Source organism: Mercurialis annua, linkage group LG2 (genome assembly GCF_937616625.2).
Source record: "Mercurialis annua linkage group LG2, ddMerAnnu1.2, whole genome shotgun sequence".
Taxonomy (NCBI): domain Eukaryota; kingdom Viridiplantae; phylum Streptophyta; class Magnoliopsida; order Malpighiales; family Euphorbiaceae; genus Mercurialis; species Mercurialis annua.
Genome location: NC_065571.1, coordinates 53373511 through 53391308, shown reverse-complemented (window position 1 = coordinate 53391308; position 17798 = coordinate 53373511). Strand labels below are relative to the sequence as shown.

The 17798-nt window shown below is 32.6% G+C and overlaps 2 protein-coding genes across 4 annotated transcripts; both read right to left on the bottom strand.

Moving 5' to 3' along the window:
• Positions 1-518: 518 nt before the first annotated feature.
• Positions 519-2930, bottom strand: LOC126666635 (growth-regulating factor 1-like). The gene is made up of 4 exons (XM_050359465.2): positions 2381-2930; positions 1841-2297; positions 872-1326; positions 519-731 (listed from the first exon to the last, which is right to left on the bottom strand). Exons 1-4 carry the CDS (start codon positions 2568-2570, stop codon positions 724-726), a joined length of 1110 nt encoding a protein of 369 aa, XP_050215422.1. The 5' UTR covers positions 2571-2930; the 3' UTR covers positions 519-723.
• A 4547-nt stretch (positions 2931-7477) lies between these two features.
• LOC126668297 (uncharacterized) lies at positions 7478-15009 on the bottom strand. 3 transcript variants are annotated; one of them, XM_050361502.1, is made up of 20 exons: positions 14731-15009; positions 13935-14268; positions 13655-13843; positions 13490-13573; positions 12992-13051; positions 12868-12912; positions 12318-12517; positions 11860-12122; positions 11655-11772; positions 11044-11170; positions 10751-10948; positions 10506-10595; positions 10284-10346; positions 9902-9976; positions 9762-9812; positions 9392-9469; positions 8890-9024; positions 8603-8710; positions 8283-8348; positions 7478-7846 (listed from the first exon to the last, which is right to left on the bottom strand). In XM_050361502.1, the coding sequence occupies exons 2-20, from the start codon at positions 14244-14246 to the stop codon at positions 7778-7780; spliced, it is 2331 nt and encodes a 776-aa protein (XP_050217459.1). In that variant the 5' UTR covers positions 14247-14268; positions 14731-15009; the 3' UTR covers positions 7478-7777. The 3 variants fall into 3 exon arrangements, with proteins under 3 accessions (XP_050217459.1, XP_050217458.1, XP_050217457.1); XM_050361501.1 differs by having other exon boundaries at positions 11655-11863; positions 11945-12122; XM_050361500.1 differs by having other exon boundaries at positions 11655-12122.
• Positions 15010-17798: the final 2789 nt, after the last annotated feature.

The window sequence follows — 17798 nt, the reverse complement described above, 5'->3', positions numbered from 1 at the left end:
ATTTAATTTAATTATTCGGTTTGATTCTATATTTTTTTTTTACTAAACTGCTTGAGTGAAAAATTGGGGTAAGATATCAGCAAGGCCTTTAACATTTAGTATGACAATATAATTTGTATGTGGTGTCAGCTTAATAACTGCAACTATGGCCTACTTTCTACTGGTAACTTAAGATGGGGAGTAATGAGTGAGTGTGTTGAACTGTTGGGTGAATAGAGAAATGACAAATTAAAAAATCTTGAAAACATTAGGCCCCTCAATTATAATTGCACTATGCCACAAGTGTTCAAATTGAAAGTATTTATTTTGTACAACATACGTGTCACGTTAATATTCAAAATATAATTTACATATTTATAACCGTAAGAGATATATTATGTATCGATGCGATAAATATCTCCCATATTAAAAGAAAGTATCAAAATTTAAAACATATCCCCCATATTGGGTACCATTAAACACAATTTTGGCCAAGTCACTCAAATCTATTCATGAACTGTAGGAAAACAACAAAAACATTAGAATGACATTGGATACTTCATTAATCATTCACATAATTCAAAATCCCCCAACCACATTTTGTTTAGAAACAACCAAAAAAACAAAATCAGCAGTGCTTACAAGTTAAACCTAACCAAGAACCAAAACAAAAAACAAAAAAAGCAGCTGACCCACCAAGTTAGTACATTCTTGGCCTTCCATACAAAAATCCTCACCTGAAACTCAACCATCTGTTTGACAAAACAACAAAACAAATCATGCACAAGAAAGTAACTATGTAGCACGAAAACAGAAATACCGAAGCAAAAAACGCCGAAACAAGATATAAACGAAAACGTCAAAACGTAAAATTCGATAAAAATAAAATTACCATTATGGGTTCTTGAATTGAAGATGGGAAATTCATGTGAAGAAGAGGGGATGGAAATTGAGAGCCTAGTAGTTGAAGAAGTACTAGTTTTGTCATCTAAATCAAGCCATGAATCTTTGTTCTTGTGAGGCAACTCATCAAAGAATCGATGAACAGTTTTTTGAGGCTCACCATGTTGTTCTCTCTCATTTTTCATTCCAAGAAAATAACTTTGCTGATGATGGTTATACTGTTTTTCATGTTTTGGTGCAATTTCTTGATCATTTAAGCTATGAAGCTGTAAATAAGAGTACTCATTGTTTAAAAAGCTTCTCTGATTTGAAGAAGAGGAAGATGAGGACGAGCTCATTGTTAGTGGAGTAAATTGCCATGGATCATTTAAACTTCTGACTGAACCAGAAGATTCTGAGAAAAAAGCATGTTCATCAACTTCTTCTTTCAGCCCATAAGCATTCCTGTTTTTTTTTTTAGTTCCATAAAAGAAAAACAAAACTCATTATAGTGAAAAAGATTCACAAAAACCATACTTAATAAAGAAAAGAACTAAGATTACTATACCAATTCATGTAAAAAATTGTTTATGTGACAACAAACATGTTAGACTCTGATTTATAATAGTTCAGTCATCAAAATACAACGATGTTAACCGTTTTGTGAAAAACTTATAATTTAGTAAAGGTAACGAACTTTAGCATATTTTCTGAATTTAACATGAATTTTCGTTAGAAAGATGCCGATGTGTACACCGGAATAAACATTGTTCCGGTGTCTACATCAGCATTTTTCAGACGGAAAATTGCTCGGTGCCTGAAATTGTAAAAATTGAAAATTAGTGTCCAAATTTGCCAAAATTAAAAGTTCTGTTAAATTTACAAAATATGTTAACGTTCCTAATTTTTTAAACTATTAAGCCTTTAATAAACGCACAAGATTTTAACCCAAAAAACTATGACAAGTGCAGAAATGAACCTGTAATCTGAATTAGTCAAGGAACAAGAGCCAGCAGAGTCAAAAAGCAAAGGAGTAGAGTTTTCTCTTGAAGAGGACAAGAAATGGTGGTTAAGATGGGCAGTATGACTACTATTATAAGCAGAATAATGCAGCTGATTTTGATGGTGGGACTGATCAGATGACAATAAAGAAAGAGAGTGAGATGGTGGGGTTAGTAAACCAGCACCAGCAGAATGATTTTTAGCCATTGATGAGACTGTTGCTGGTATAATTGGGTCTATCGTTGCCGTTTGATTTGCAGCTTCCACAGGCTTTCTTGAACGGTTTTTGCCTCTATGCATGTGTCGTTCACAGTATTTCGAGTCCGGGTACGCTTCTTTCGAGCATCTCCATTTCTTCCCGTCCGTTCTTCGACACCGCCCCGGCTCCGGGTCTATTTTCCTCCCCAGCCCCATCTGAAAACAGTTCCACCCAACTACACCAATACAAAAAACATACATTTCAAGAAAATTAAAAAATTATTATATTTCAAGAAACCCGGATCAAGAAAACGCTTACTGTGCGGAGTTTGACGAGGAAACAGCTTGGAAGACAACGAAGAATCCACCAAACAGCTTCGTTTGATAGTAAACAGAAGATCGGACGGTATAGGAATGCCTGAAACCATATATTTATAGATTAAAGCTTGATGTTCAAGCTCCTGCCATTGAGAAGCAGTAAACGGAAACCTACTAGCTCCGCTCATCATAATCTAATACCCAAAAACAAGATTTTCAAAAGGGTACTCTTCAAATCAAGACTCTAGAGAGAGAAACAAGGGTAGAGAGAGAAGTGGAGAAGGTTGAAGAAGAAGAGGAAGTAGAGTAGGTATATTTATTTCAGGGACCAGTGGTCTGCAGAATCTTCTGTACATGGATAAAACTAATGGTTCTGATTATAATGCTGACACTACACATTACTCAGCTTCTCTCTCTAGAAAGTTTCTCTCTCTTGCTGCTGTTTATATTATGACTGCACCTCTGATGATACTGCAGCCTCTTGTCTCTGACACCTCTACGGAAACCCATAAACTAAAGAGCAGAGAGTGCATTAAAATAATGATAATGAGACTGTAAAAAACAAAAGTTTTTTTCTTTTTTGTTTTGTAAGTTTGTGGGACTGGGAAGGGTTTTGTTTGGGAAATAGTAATATAGCAGAAGAGAGTTGGTGTCTGAATTCTGAATTCTGAAAGAAAAACCAATGGCTGCCTGCTTTGCATTCTCAGAAGATTTGTACGGTTTCAGCTTTTACTGCTACTTACTCTTTTACTTTTTCTGCTTCTCCTCTCCACTCACTTCTTTTTAACCTTTTTCATTTTCAGTAAATTAGAGATTACAGTGTTTTCAAAATTTAACCGCTTGCCGAACCGATTCTACCAGTTGAATAAATTAAAATAAAATTTAGTCACAGTTTATGAGCTAACCGGTTAAATTACTAGTTTAGTCAGTTCAACCGGGTGAATCATCGATCCAAGTCGTTTGGAATAAATTTTTAATTTTCAGATTCAGTTGGACCGAACAGCTGGCCGGTTTCCAACTCAACCGGTCAGTCCAACCAGCTGGTCCGATTTTTTAATCACTGAATGTATGAGCAAAGGGTCATGACGGTTTTATAAACATGTGTCACAATAAATTAATTCACATTTAATAATATTAATTAATTAAAAATAGATTAATTATCTTTCAAATTGTGCATTTCGAGCCGCAATAACCTAATTTGCGACATATTAATTCAGATACCGTAAGAATTTTTTGATCGTTAAAGTATGGTTCTTTTTTGTTGCTTTAAAAAATCTTGCACTAAAAAAAAGATATTAGTAATTAGTTTGCTTGTCTATTTTTAAACAATCTAGTTTTGGTTAATCAAATCCTAATTAGGTGAACTCAACCACTGACATTACTAATAAATTTCTTTATCAGTTTACACTTTATCATTCTTTTCTTTTGCTTAAGCTTTATATATCTTTATATGTCCAGTATCAGCTTTTACTTAAATTAGCAATATCTTGATATTCAATAAACAGCAAGTCAACATAACAAAATTAAAATACATCTATATTTGAAGCAGTTTCTCTTAAATAAAATACATAATAGGCTAGATTTTAGACCTGTTGTGTTGCTAATGCTTAGGCACAAACTCCTATCTTCTGTTTGTATGACTTAACTAATAAGAGTAGTTTAAATAATTAACTCTCACCACTCATATCATCATGTGTGCAGAAAAAAAACTAATCGAAAAATCAGCTGAAAACCGGTCTGGTTGAATTCGGTTCGGTTTGAACCGAATGCATGCCCCTCTGGTTCATTTCAAATTCATAATGTGAAGAAGATTTGAGTATAATTACTGAATCCAGTTTGAGTCAGTAGGTTTAGTGGCAGATGATATTTAGAAAAAAGAAAATGGGAAGAAGGGTAAATGAGTAAAAAGGAAAGATGGCATTAAATTGACTGGAACTATTCTTGCAATGTAAGGTGGAGAGAGGCAGGCAGGAGTTATACAAAGTAGTGAATAACTGTTGAAGACTGTTGTTATCTCCTGGCAGACTCCAACACATGCAAAACCATCCTTTTTTTAGTACAAAAACCCCACTTCTACACATATATACAACATCTCCCCACCTTCATATTTCACCTTATGTTTTTTCATTTCAATTTACACAAATTTTGACTCAGGTGGGCTGTCCTCCTCTTCGTTCCGTCCATAATATTATTGTCGGAGTCTCACCTAATAGCTTAATCTTTGAGTAAAGTGAATTTGTATTTATTCACGCGTTAGAACTACGCGTATAGACATGCAACTTATTTACATTTTAAATTTAATGGAGTGTCGCGTGCTGAAATGTTGTATAGATAACATTATCGTTGGCTTGAACTTGTGGATGAATTGATTATGCAACGGAGTCGTGTAAAATGGTATATGACATTTGCATAAGCTTCGAGATTGATTTGTCGTTAGCTTTTGTAATTTGGAAGTGTAATTTTTGAAGGATGGTTAAAATGTACAATTTGCTATTAGCTTCATCATAATAAATCTTAGGCCATATTTGGTTAATGGAATAGAATAACGTGGAATAGAATAGCTATTTCATAAAGAATGGGATAGCCATTGTTTAGTTTTTGAGAGAAGTACTTATTCCACAAAATAATGAAATAGCAATTCTTTGGAATACCTATACCATGAACCAAAGTAAAGAATTGTCATTTGATACGGAATAGCTATTCCATGAACCAAACATGGCCTTAAAATTATGTCTAATCCATGAATTCAAGTACAATTGAATAGTTTATCACTCACATGCCATAAATGCCACCTTAAGTTGGTAAAGCCACCCATCATCAATTCAAACCCTTGAAATTTTATTTCTTGTGATTTTTGTAGGCCTCAACCTGAGGATTGAAGAATATACAATTTCTATGTCTCAAATTAAGGAATAAAGTTCAAGCATATGATTATAAATATAGTCGGACCAACATAAAGCACATAGTGGATAGTTAAATAATTTTATCAGTATTAATTTAGTTTTTAACGATTTACAAAAATTTATAGATCCGCAACTAATTACAAGCAAGGGAATAACCAGCCAAAGGGCTGAGGTAGCAACCGTCCCCGCAAATTCTAGGTTTTTGCAAAATTACCCTTCAAATTTTCATATTTCTTTAAACAATATGATTATTTAATTTTTATATAATTAGAATTTGTAGTTTTAAGTAATGGATTATTGTGCTTAAATAATTGCTCCCCAAGAAGGCAACAAGAGGTGGACCATATCCAAAGAGAAATATGATAAAGAAGTAAGTTTGGTTGCTTATTGGCACCCTGAGGGAAAAAGCAAAGAAACAAAGTGAAAATGCAGCTTTTTGGAGACCAAAAATGGCATGCGTAAGCTCTTCATTTTCGATTATTGTGAGGCTCTAACGTATAACTTACTGCTAAAAGAGCCCACACTTCTACTCATAACCAAACCTAACATAACTCCGTAAAAGCATAGCCATAACTCGCCAAATATAGCTAGCTGCTTTCACACAACAAAATTCTCACTATACCTTGATACTTAGTTCCAAAATCTGATCAAGTAGTGACATTTCTGATCAACTTATAAGCACCGGCGGAACTACCCTAGGGCTAGTATAGGTTTCAATCCGGGCTTGCGCCGGAAATTATATATAAAAAAAGCAAGTACCGCTTGTAGTGAATTCAAAAATAATAGAAGAATAAATTTGTCCGCCAAAAGGTGCACTAGAAATTCAGTCGAAACTGAAATCAAATTATGAGCCTATCACTACTTCTAAATGTATAAATTACCCGTTGTGGAGCTGTTATTTTTTTTTTAGAAACAAGGCACGAACGTTGCGATCACCATCATATTTTCTTCCAAATTCATTCGTTTGGAAAATCGATAATGCATTTTTTGATCCTCAATAATATTAATTTTAAAAAAAATTGTTTAAAATTTCAATTCCTCTCTTTATAGACTTATTTGTAAATAATTAAATTTCATAGACAAATTTCTATTTTGTTTTCCAATTTTCATAATTTCTTGAATCAATTAATCATCGGATTTCTAATCAATTAGTTCTTCCTCAGTCAATAGGGTATTGGAATCTATTAACTAACATTCTTACAACAATCGACATTTTAGTAGATTTATCGAAGCTTCCGCTACGTTAAAAATGGCCAATTATCTTTAAGCAAATGCACACTCATTCGTTTCCACAACTACGATACAACTGCATGAATCACATATCTCAAAACAACTGATTGATTCTAACAATTTAAGCAAAACTATTTTGCATCCCACATTCTCTATCTATTTCTTCACATGATTCCAACTTTTATACTATATCGCCAAGTAGTTCACTGCTAAAGAACACGTTTGCACCATCCAATTATGTTATGGTTAACCAGTGATGTCAAAGCTAAACAACAGAGGGGCTGCACCATCTAATTATGCTAAATCAGTGTCGTCATGCCTGTAAACCTATGGTCCACCTCAACTGCTAATGCACTCATGCCAGCAGGTTACTACTATGTAGTGAAGCAACAAACTAGTGCCCACATATCCAGCTTTCTACTCTCTGAATGTTGGAAAATGTAAAAAAAAAAATTGGCCTAATTGCAAGGCAATTATGAATTTTAGCGCATTTTATTACAACATAAATTTTAAATTTTAACAATATCAAACACGAACTATCAAATTTTTGCAATTTACAACACCGAATAATTTTCGATAAAAAAATTGCTTACCTGGATACCAAAACAATATTATATTCTAGTGTCCACATCAACATTTACTCGATGTTCTGAATTGTAAAAATTAATAGTTATTGTCTGATATTGTCAAGATTCAAAGTTCGTGTTATAATTGCGACACACGTTAAAGTTCATAATTTGATTTGCATTTAACTAGAATATTTAAAGGACTATTCTAAACATTCATGCACGTAATCATTTGCGCAATTAACCTGCTCTTTACAAAATTTAAGAGGTATAAAGATTGCCACAGATCACATGTACAAAGAATGCAGCTAAATAATATCTTTTATACTTTTAAATGCATCTTCCAAACAAAACTGAATAATATCTAACATAACGAAAAATTGCTGAGAAGGAACTGTGTATATGAAGCAACTCTTCACCATTAATTAAATTTGAACTCATACAATAATCATTATATACAAGACCTTTATCTTTTTCTACCCCCACAGTTTTGCTCTCGAGCAGACTATATCTGGCCATCCCTCCTGGCCAGCTTTTGAACCCTGGCCACGCCCAGTTCCTCTTGCAGTAGCGGAACTTTGATCAAATGGGCATTGACCATTTCTTTTTTCTTTTGAATAAATGTTCGGTGTATGTTGAACATACGTCCACTTTATAATTTAGCATATTATTAACGATACAGACTAACCTTTCAAAAAATTATTCCTTCTGGAAAAAAGAGAGAACAAGATCCGTATGTACAGAGAAGAGCTGCGTGTCTAAAAATTGCTGCTTGGAACAATGCAAAAATAAATGTAAGCACACTTCCATCAGCAACTAATTTTCACAGTGCTATTTCAAGATAATTATTAGAAGAAACCACTAGATAAACTGTGATATATCAAGAAATTTATAACAGGAGGAACTCCCTAGAAACAAGGCTGAAGCAAGGTCAATCAAACAATTTTTTTTATTTGCATAACCAATGGATTGTTTCCAGAAAAATTATCAGGAATAAGTATAGAAAATGTGCTGAGTGAGAGTCTATGCTGCATTATTTCATTGCAATTTGCAAAGTAATTAAGACTAAATCTACATGCTATGCTAATTAGCCAAACTGTGAGTAGCGTAAAAAGTAATATGCATTGGAAACTTCAGGAGATCCCAAATATGCCAATTTGCTTATCATAAACTAACAGAAGTAAGAAAAATGAGAGGAACATACCTTCATAAATGGACGATCACGATTAGGAAAGGATTCTATGAAACTCTCTTTTAAGAGCAATGATACCTAAAAGTAGAAATCAGGATCAGGTGGCTTATGCGAGCATCAATCATTTAAGAGTGAAATGTGCATAAAGTGTAAAACTACTTCCTAGCACGTTTAGTTTTGCATGTACAGAATATTTAACAGGTCAAGAATCTGAGATAAATTTCCTTCTACAACTACTCATCAGCCACCATACTACCATCAATGAATAGAATAAATGAAAAACAGATCAAGTCAAAAAAAAACTCAATAGCCTGTAGTTGAAAGGTCCAAACCTTATCATTATTGGATTGAACATTTGTAATTGTATGCGACCGCAAGTTCGAGCAAAGTGAATCCAAGTAAGATCTTAGCACTGATAGAAAACCTTTGGCAGCTTCAATCTGTAGGTAATCACAATTACATATAGCAATTAATAAAACAATTGTTACGCGTGATATACTTGCAGTAAAAGATGGAAAATTCAATGATAAGAAGGGCATGTACTAAAAAATAACATTTTTTCCATTCAATCGCCCAGTTATTTTGAGAGAAAAAAGGATGATTAGGCGAAACAGCATACTTGTACATCTGTACACGCGTGAACTGGTCTTTTCCTCGCTAAATAACTTTCACCCACAAGCTTTGAATGATACGGCTTCAAGGACGAGAATAACTCCCTGTGCTGAGGCAATTGTGGAATTGTCGGTGACTTTACCTGTCACATCACAACGGACAAGAAAATCAATTAACCTGGCTCAAAGCTTAAACCAACTATATCATGAACAAGTGCTGAGCTATAGCTAAACTAGGCTAACGTAGATTATAATTATTTTAGACACAACGTTTTACATCAATGGTAGAGAATTTCTATGAGAGGAAGTACTCTTCAGCTATGTCCAGCAGTAATATAATGCCGGTCTGCCCAGCAAGGGCCAAGGATACAAAAAGGGGAGAGATGAGCAGCAAGAATGGGAGGGGAAAAAATGGCCATCGAGTTAAGTAGAAGAAATGCATCTGATGATGTTCAAAATATTTAAGTTTTGAATATAATAAAATTATATTCAAATTGCTTGAATACAAACCTGGTTCTTGTTAACATCAACCAGAATGACATTAGTTAACTTTGACTGTACTTCACTGGTTCTGTTCTTTACACCAACCTACAAGTGAAATAAAACAATTAGTATTCATATAGAACCAGTTACTGATATTGATACACTAAAACGGCTCCCAGATACACAAAGTTCTCCCAGACTTTTGCAGGGATAGGGGAGGGTGGGCACATTCGCAGCCTTTCCCTTGCCCTATGCAAAGAGGCCGTTTTCACACCTAAAACCTAGGACCTAAAAGTCAACAAAGGAGCAGCTTTACTGCTGTGACAAGGCTCGCGCTCACTATTATTGATACACTAAAGATACTAATTGTATAAAGATGCAGGAAAAAGATGCTTACTACATATGGAACCGGTGCATCCAAAAAGTCTAGCATATCATCTGGTAAAATCTGAAAAATTATACAGGTATTAAATAGCAATTAGGTTGAGAACAAAATACAATCTATCAAGAAAAGTGACAAAAAACAACAATGCATACCGGCATTAATAGGCTTTGCCATTGATAGGGACGGATTAGGGGGACAACTGATAAAACTGATGCAGATAAGATTCCCTGTATAACAATATTTCACGTGCACTTATGTAAGGAAGCTAAATTTTGAATCTAAGAAGATTTTATTTAGAAGATTAAAAAAGTCCAGATTTTGCAAATGTGATACAATAGGTCATAGCTCTTGCTCAGGTTAACTGTAATTTTCAGCATTAACAATGTTTCAACTGAAAAAGCAGTTCCACATCCATAGCCTAAAGCAAATGAGATGATAAGATCAGGTTGAGTTTATAACCAAATTAAACCAACAAATTCATCATATCACTTGTTTAGTAATACGACAATGACAATGGATGACAGTAATACATACCAAATTTGAACAGACAACCGCAATCTGCTTCTCCAGTAGAGCTCCAGCAAACAATGTTAACACCTGCATCATAGAAGAATTACTATTCAAATGGTTTTTCTGATTGTCACCTTAAGACAGTGAAAAATCACATTCAGACACATGAAGAACTATCAATGGCACATAAAACCTAATAATTAATCATTTAAGGAAATAGGAAATTCAATTTTGACATGGACATACATTCTCTAGACGCAAGGATCCGCATATGCAAGCAACGGCCCATGTTGATAAAGCAGTTGATTCCTCTTCTGCCAAAAGTGCACTGTGTGCCTGATGCACATAAACAACAATAAGATGTGCTATGCCTGAATAACAACAACAAATCAAACAGCTAATATTTTTTACTGAAGAAAAAAAAATCAGTACTCATAATAATCGTGAGCAGCTGATGTTATCTAATCTTATAAAGATATCGCCGAGTGTACCTCTGCAAGTTCCAGACTCGTATTGCATGTGCGTAAATCAATAGTTGAACCAGCAATATGTAGCACTGTTTCATCTGATCTATGATATTCTAGTGGATGAAGATGCTCCAGAGGATGAAACCGAAGCGTTGAACCCCTAGAAGGACAGCGTGACTGGTAATACTCGCATATTATCTGCAATGATCCATGGTTGTTTGCCTGTAAAATGAGAAAAATAAATAACTTTTAAACAGGCAGGAAAAAGAGTAACTTAAGCAGTCAAACCTAGAAGCTCTAACAATACATATTCAAACCTTAGCCCAGTCGAGAATATCCATGTGATCATTAGTATCTTCCTGGCCAGAAACAGATGCCTCTTCTGTCTCTGTATCATCAACATCACTCCTAAAATGTCGGTCTTCACTAGGAGAACCCTGGAAACTGAATAAGATGCGGTTTTAAAGTAACTTACAGCTGAAACAAGTCATATCCAGTACATACTTCATATTAAAATTTGCTTAAGCAGAAACATGTTTGTTAAAAGATAATTAGAAGTGCCGCTCATTTCTCTTTATGAAAATGAATAAACATGGACCATAGTTCTTCTGAGATGTTACAATTAAGATAATAATGTCAAATCTTGCATGGACATGAAAATACTTTCTCAGAAACATGCAGAAATAAGTTCAGAACTAGTCTAAAGATGCACTATAATCACCTAAAATTCCAAACATTCAATTACATTCACCGGAAATAGTACCCCAAGCCGTTCAGTTAACATGGTCAAGTAGATGAACATGAATTATTCTCACTCGTCCCAATAGGCTTCCAAAATATATTTGCAGTCCTTTAAAAAATGGCATTTTTATATTCCATAAACATCAAATAAATTTACATATAACATCACTGAATGGCAATGACAAACCTGGAAGAAGACTCTGAGCTTTCATAATGGTGATAGCGAAGGAGAGGCAGAACAGCATTTGGAAAACGTTTCTCCTCTGTTTGCTTGTCAGATAAATCATCAACATCAATGCCACAATCTACAAGGTTTTTAGCACCAGATTCCCCTTTGTCGGAAACTACCTCTGTTTCAGAATCAACCGGAACAATAACATTATTGTTAATACCTTTCTGCAACAAGTGAATATGCCCATCAGGAATGTGAAACTCCATGTTGCTCCTGTTATCATCTCCAAATGTAGTATCTCTTACGTTTGATTGAAGATTTTCTGCAGCCCTGTCCAGCATATCCTCCGCTGCTCTATTATTTGATGGTACAGAGACTAAATTGTCCCCTAAGCTTTCTTCTTTTCCATGATCTTCCAATAATTCCAAGTCTAAAGCACCAATATCTCTTGTTAGGCGTTCCAACCTTTCTTCTATAAAGATGCTGCAAGACAATTAATAATTGAAAAAAAAATGAACAAAAAATGCACCTAAGATAGCAATCATGTTTAGTAGAGTCTCCACCAATCGAAACTTCAAGGTCAATTCTATACCTTACTCGAGAAAACGTAGGAAATAAAATAAATTTGAGAAATATTTGGTAAAAAGAGATAAAATAATCATAACATAAAAAACGCACCTGTTTAGTACACCAAAATGCAATTCAAAGAACGGAAGCCTTGAAAGAATACAATAACATCTGCGCGTGGTTAGTACATGGCGGCTCAAAGATGAGCCAGAAGAACGCTTATCTGAAATCATGGAAAGTAATCCGGATGGCTTTTGTACAATTTCATCAGCTAACACACAACAGCCATAAAGTGTAGAATCATCGGCAACCTGGGAAACAAAACACGCGTTAACAAAAAAAATGATAATACCGTAGCATTTTCATTCAAAGAAACAGAATTTAGAACAATAGTCAGCAAAACCAGTAAGTACATGTCAACTCCTCATAGACCAAAATAATTGACATCAGCATTTAACTAGAGCTAGAATCATAAAAATAGATTTCTGGCACTTCCCACCTAAAAAAAACAGTATTTTCCATCCACATCCAGTGTCATTTGTACCACCTCTACCAAAAACTTTTATGAAGAAGCAAAGCAACAACAAAATTTCCGCTTCCAATGATGATTGAATAGAAGAATTTTAAAAGTAATAAATCAGAAAATAATCTTTTAGATTACCTGTAACCGGAATACAAATGACAGGTTACTCTGTTTAAGGTGCTCCTGCAAAAAAAACATCAAGACTCGGATAGATTTGCAATAAAACATGCATATCTAGAAGCATATATTACACAAAAACTACCTGTCCAAGAAGAATTTCATTCAACTCGCTCATGGAAGGGGTTCTCTCAACGGCATGAACCTATAAATCACACTTTTAACAGTTAGAAACATCAACATCTAATAGCTCATCAATTAGTACAGAACAGCTAAGCAGACAGAGAAAAGATCATGATCATATTACTCATTCAAGACAACAAATATCAAATAACCATCCTCAGGCTAGTGCCATCATCAAACAAACAGAATATCAAGGACACACTCAATAGTCAAAAGTCATTTTATTAAGCAAGATTCGAGCTTTTCACAATCACCCTTGGATTAATATTACGTGATTATTCCATCAGTGTGATAAGAAATCCAATTGATAATTCATTCGTCTAAAATGGCAACAAATAAACAAAAGCAGAAATCTCCACACAAGAAACACCAAAGACAAAAATAAATAAGAATAGACAGTTTGATAAACTAACTACTGAACACGAATGAGGGAAACAAAACCAGCAAGCGAATTTCAAACCTCCAAGCCTCCAGGGAAGCAAAATGATACAAGATCCTTGTACTTAAGCGGCAATTGTTTGTCAGGAGGGTAAACAAATAAGACCTAAAAATAGAAACTTCAAGATGTTAAAATAATACAATAAAATCCAGACTTAACTTCAAAATTTTGAACATATATCCCCACCTGAGGCTCAATAATGGGTTCTACACGAGACTGATTCTGACAACCAAGTGAACCTTGCAATCTTCCAGAACCTTCATATTTCTGAGCAACATATTGCCTCTGAAGTGCCTGAAGATCACAATTAGGATGAAGCCCAACAACTACCATGCTCTCAAAAAGCCTTGATGGCTCCTTTAAAGATCTATGATCCTGCACATTTACACAAGAAAATTGTTATGAAAACAATACAAAACAGAAAATGTACAATAGTAAAACAAATGATGAAGCGAAAATAAAGTACCAAGTATTGGAGCTGACAGTTAGCCCATTGGCGCTTTTGACTAGTTAGTACTTCAGGATTATAAGTCACAGCTTTCACTTGAGGAGGAGGAGACGAAAAGCCGCTCATAACTCTAGAAAAATGCCGCTGCAGCTTCTGAAACTGGCTATCACCGTGATCATCTTTCGACGAAAACACTACAGAAGGCCGCGGTGAACGGGGAGCAGTAGCTGCAGCAGCTGCAGCGGCAACAGCTTTCGCAACATCTTCTGTCGTCTGCAAGAACAACGAAGCTTTCCAACCAGGGCTACCCGTGTCCTCATTATTGGCCATCCTTAAAAAGCTCTAGAATCCTCTGAAGTAAACCAAAACGTCGTTATATGACTTAAATTGAATCTAATTGGACTGTTGCCCAGTAATTTATCAATTTGCTCTTAGATTAAGTTGAGAAGGGTACAGTTATATGGAAAAAAAACCTAAGGTACTAAAAGTTTACACTTATAAGCAAAGTGTAGAAGTGTTAAAATGAATTCAGTTACTTAAATCAAGCATTATCAGTTACAGAAAAGCTTCTTTAAAATTGAAGTAAAAGCATAGAAATTAAAACCTATTCTTCCTTACTACAAAACAAATACACATCATCTGATCATAATCCAATTCAAGCAAGAGTAAAACGAATTAAAGCTCAAAATCAAGCTGATCGCTAATTTATGAAAAAGAGAGAGAGAGAAACGACGCCGTTTCCAACATGGAACATTAAATCCTAAGGTAATGAAATTAATTAATTGAAAGAAAGAATAGAAGAAGAAAAACTTACCAGCGATTAATTGAAGACGAAGGAGAAGAGTTCAGGCGGGCATAACAAAGGAATAACAGAAAGGTTTGAGATATTATATATTAATGGTTGATTAACTTTTGTTAAAAACAAGAGCAAAAAATGTCAGAAGAGATGGGAGAGAGTGGTGGTGGTGGTGGTCATGGTGTTCAACGATTAACGACGGTCAGTTCTGGTTTCTTCGTCCTCTTTTTCTTCTTCTTGTTTCGTTGGTTGGTTGTTTCTTCTTCTTCTTCCTCCCATTTTGTACATTAATATTGTACTATAATCTTATTAGGAATTTTTCATTTATATTTTATGTTAATATTTTAATAAAGATATTAAATTCATAATTGTGAATGTTTTCACTTTTAATTTAAAAAAATTAAATGCATATTCTAAAATTTAATATGTCCGGTTGGAAGGTAAAATTAATTTTTATTAACTAATATGATAATATATTTGGATATTAATTATATTAAAATATCTTTTATTAAAAAATTATTTACTAATTGATAATTTTTCAGATTAATCAGTTACTGAGACTAATATATTTATTTGTTTGGTAATTAATTAATACTACTAAATAAGTAAGAATCCAATGTACTATTTCCCTTTTTTTCTTATGCAATAATTACTTCATGTTCTATTGTTATTATTTTAGTGCTCTTTTTTTTTCTTAAGTTGATGCGGCGCATGCTGCGCATCACTTTGGTACTAAAAAAAATATAATCAGCAAAATAATTCTGAAGTCCTTTATATATAACTAATTTATATTTTGATCCTTTTAAAAAAAAAAAAATTTGGTCCCTCACTTTTATTTCTATCGACGATTTAATCTTTCCGTCCATTTTTAGTATTAGTCAGTCGAGTTAAAAGATTAAATAAAAAAAATAAAAAAAATGGTTTAATTTTTCACTTTTGTTTTTATCTACAATATTGCCCTTAACTTGGTTGACTAACATCAAAAATAGACGAAAAGGCTAATTGTTGACAGAATAAAAATGAAGGAAATATTATTTGGTTTTTAAATAAGAGGAATTAAATTATAAATTATAATAAATATGAGAACTTTAAAATAATTTGCTCAAATGTATAATAGTTAAACAATTAATTGTTTGTTTTTTTAATTACTGATAGCATTTTCAAGGAAAACATACTTTAAATTACTTTGCTTTACAGGTAATTAATACTTATACTATACGCTTTGTTATCGTACTTTTTAATCTCTAATGTTTAAATTAATTTGCTAACTTTAAAAACCATGTATTTTCTTTTACAATAATAACTCAATTCAACGGATCATATGTTTTTTTTTTCTTGTGTTGAACCTTATCACGTGCCTCGGTGTCATTTTATTTAAATGAAATGCACATTAAGTTATGAAGATTCAATATGTTATTGGTAGGTTCAACTGAGGATGTATGAGGCAAGTAGAGGAACTATTTTCAAAATGCTCATATATTTAATTGCTCAATGGGACTGAAGACCATTTACATTGAAATATAATTTTTTTTAATCTAGTAACTCAAAAAGAGGAAAAAGCATGATTCAACGCCTTTTTTCTTCATACAATATTTCCATCTAAATAAATTACAGTTAAAATTTAGTGAATCTGATATTAAATTTATATTTCGGTCGAATTAACAAATTGCAGAAGTCCGGGTCGAACCTGCAACTCTTAGATACGCAGTGGTAATCATCAATAAAATTTATTAGTTGCAGAAGTCCGAATCTGATATTAAATTTATTTTTTATTGTGTAGCTAACTAGCTAATAATTTATTAGTTGATACACAAAAATATCTTTTAATATTATTACTTTGAATAATTGTTAGTCCTTATTGATGGATTTATATTATACTAATTTTTATTAAAAATAATATTGACAAACATACTATTTAAACTATAGCTTATCGGTATTAAAAAAAAAGTAGATCATTTTTCTTGAATCGGTGTTGAAATTTATAAATGTTGGAGCTGGAATTTTAATATAGTCAAAATTTCACACCCATACGCAAGTAGTAAATAAAATGGGAGAGAATTTTTAGTCCTTCTTTATTTAGTCAAATGATGTTTAATGATAACATATTTTAGGGTTTCAATGAATTAAAGAGTCTTCTAAAAAAAATGAATTAAAAGGGATTGTAGGATCCATATTAGAGATAATATAGCATGATGGGCGTGACAAAACGGAAGAGTGTTCCCTTCTTTCTTTGTCTTATAAGGGTCCACTAGCTCTTTGCCTAAGCATCTTAATTATGACAAAAATAAATGTTAAAAATATGTCAAACTTAATTTTAATTAAAAATATCTTAAAAATAAAAATGGTCATTATTTTTTTATAATATAAACTTATTGTATATATAAATATTTAAAATTCATAATGCTAAAGTCATTGATGTTATGGTTAAAATATATAAAATAATTTATAGTGATTTTTAAAAATTAAAAATAAAAATATATATAAAAAAGATATGGAAATGGAAATTTAAAAAAAGATAGATAAAAAAAATAATAATAAAAATTAAAAGTAAAAGAGAATAAAAATAAATAGCTTTATAAAACAAGAACAATTTAGTCAAATAAAGTTGTTCTTCTAAAATTTTGGAATTCATTTGCAAATCCACCTATTTTAGTTGGATTTACAATTCTTCAAGTTATAACTAAACCCAATTCCAAAATTTCAATTCCAAAAATTATTTTAATAAATTCATTTATTTCAAACATAAAAATTTGAAATTGCAAATAAATTCCACATAATTTTAAGGAATTCATTCATTCCAAAGAGGCCCCAACTCATAAACATCGATTCAATTACAAAACTTTAAATGACCATAATTTATACTCTATTACAGTATTGATTTAAATAGAATTTATTTATTTATTAATTAAAAATTATAAAAAAATTAATATTCTTATCGTTCAAAATTTCATATTTAAATTTCACTTTCTAAATAAATTTAAATCCATAATTTATTAAAAATAATGGATTATTTTAAAATTATTAAAATATATAAAACTATTTTTAATATTAAAATTATTAAATACTATTTATTATTATTGTTATTA

What these genes read in the sequence shown, in the direction of transcription:
- LOC126666635 (XM_050359465.2), bottom strand. Translation starts at nt 2,570, where the DNA reads ATGATGAGCGGAGCTAGTAGGTTTCCGTTTACTGCTTCTCAATGGCAG. An exon ending in TCCTCGTCAAACTCCGCACA is followed by an intron (nt 2,298 to 2,380) that starts GTAAGCGTTTTC and finishes GTATTGGTGTAG; the next exon opens with TTGGGTGGAACTGTTTTCAG. An exon ending in TTGACTAATTCAGATTACAG is followed by an intron (nt 1,327 to 1,840) that starts GTTCATTTCTGC and finishes AAAAAAAAACAG; the next exon opens with GAATGCTTATGGGCTGAAAG.
- LOC126668297 (XM_050361500.1), bottom strand. Translation starts at nt 14,246, where the DNA reads ATGGCCAATAATGAGGACACGGGTAGCCCTGGTTGGAAAGCTTCGTTG. An exon ending in AACCCATTATTGAGCCTCAG is followed by an intron (nt 13,574 to 13,654) that starts GTGGGGATATAT and finishes TTCTATTTTTAG; the next exon opens with GTCTTATTTGTTTACCCTCC. An exon ending in GCTTCCCTGGAGGCTTGGAG is followed by an intron (nt 13,052 to 13,489) that starts GTTTGAAATTCG and finishes TGTGATTTATAG; the next exon opens with GTTCATGCCGTTGAGAGAAC.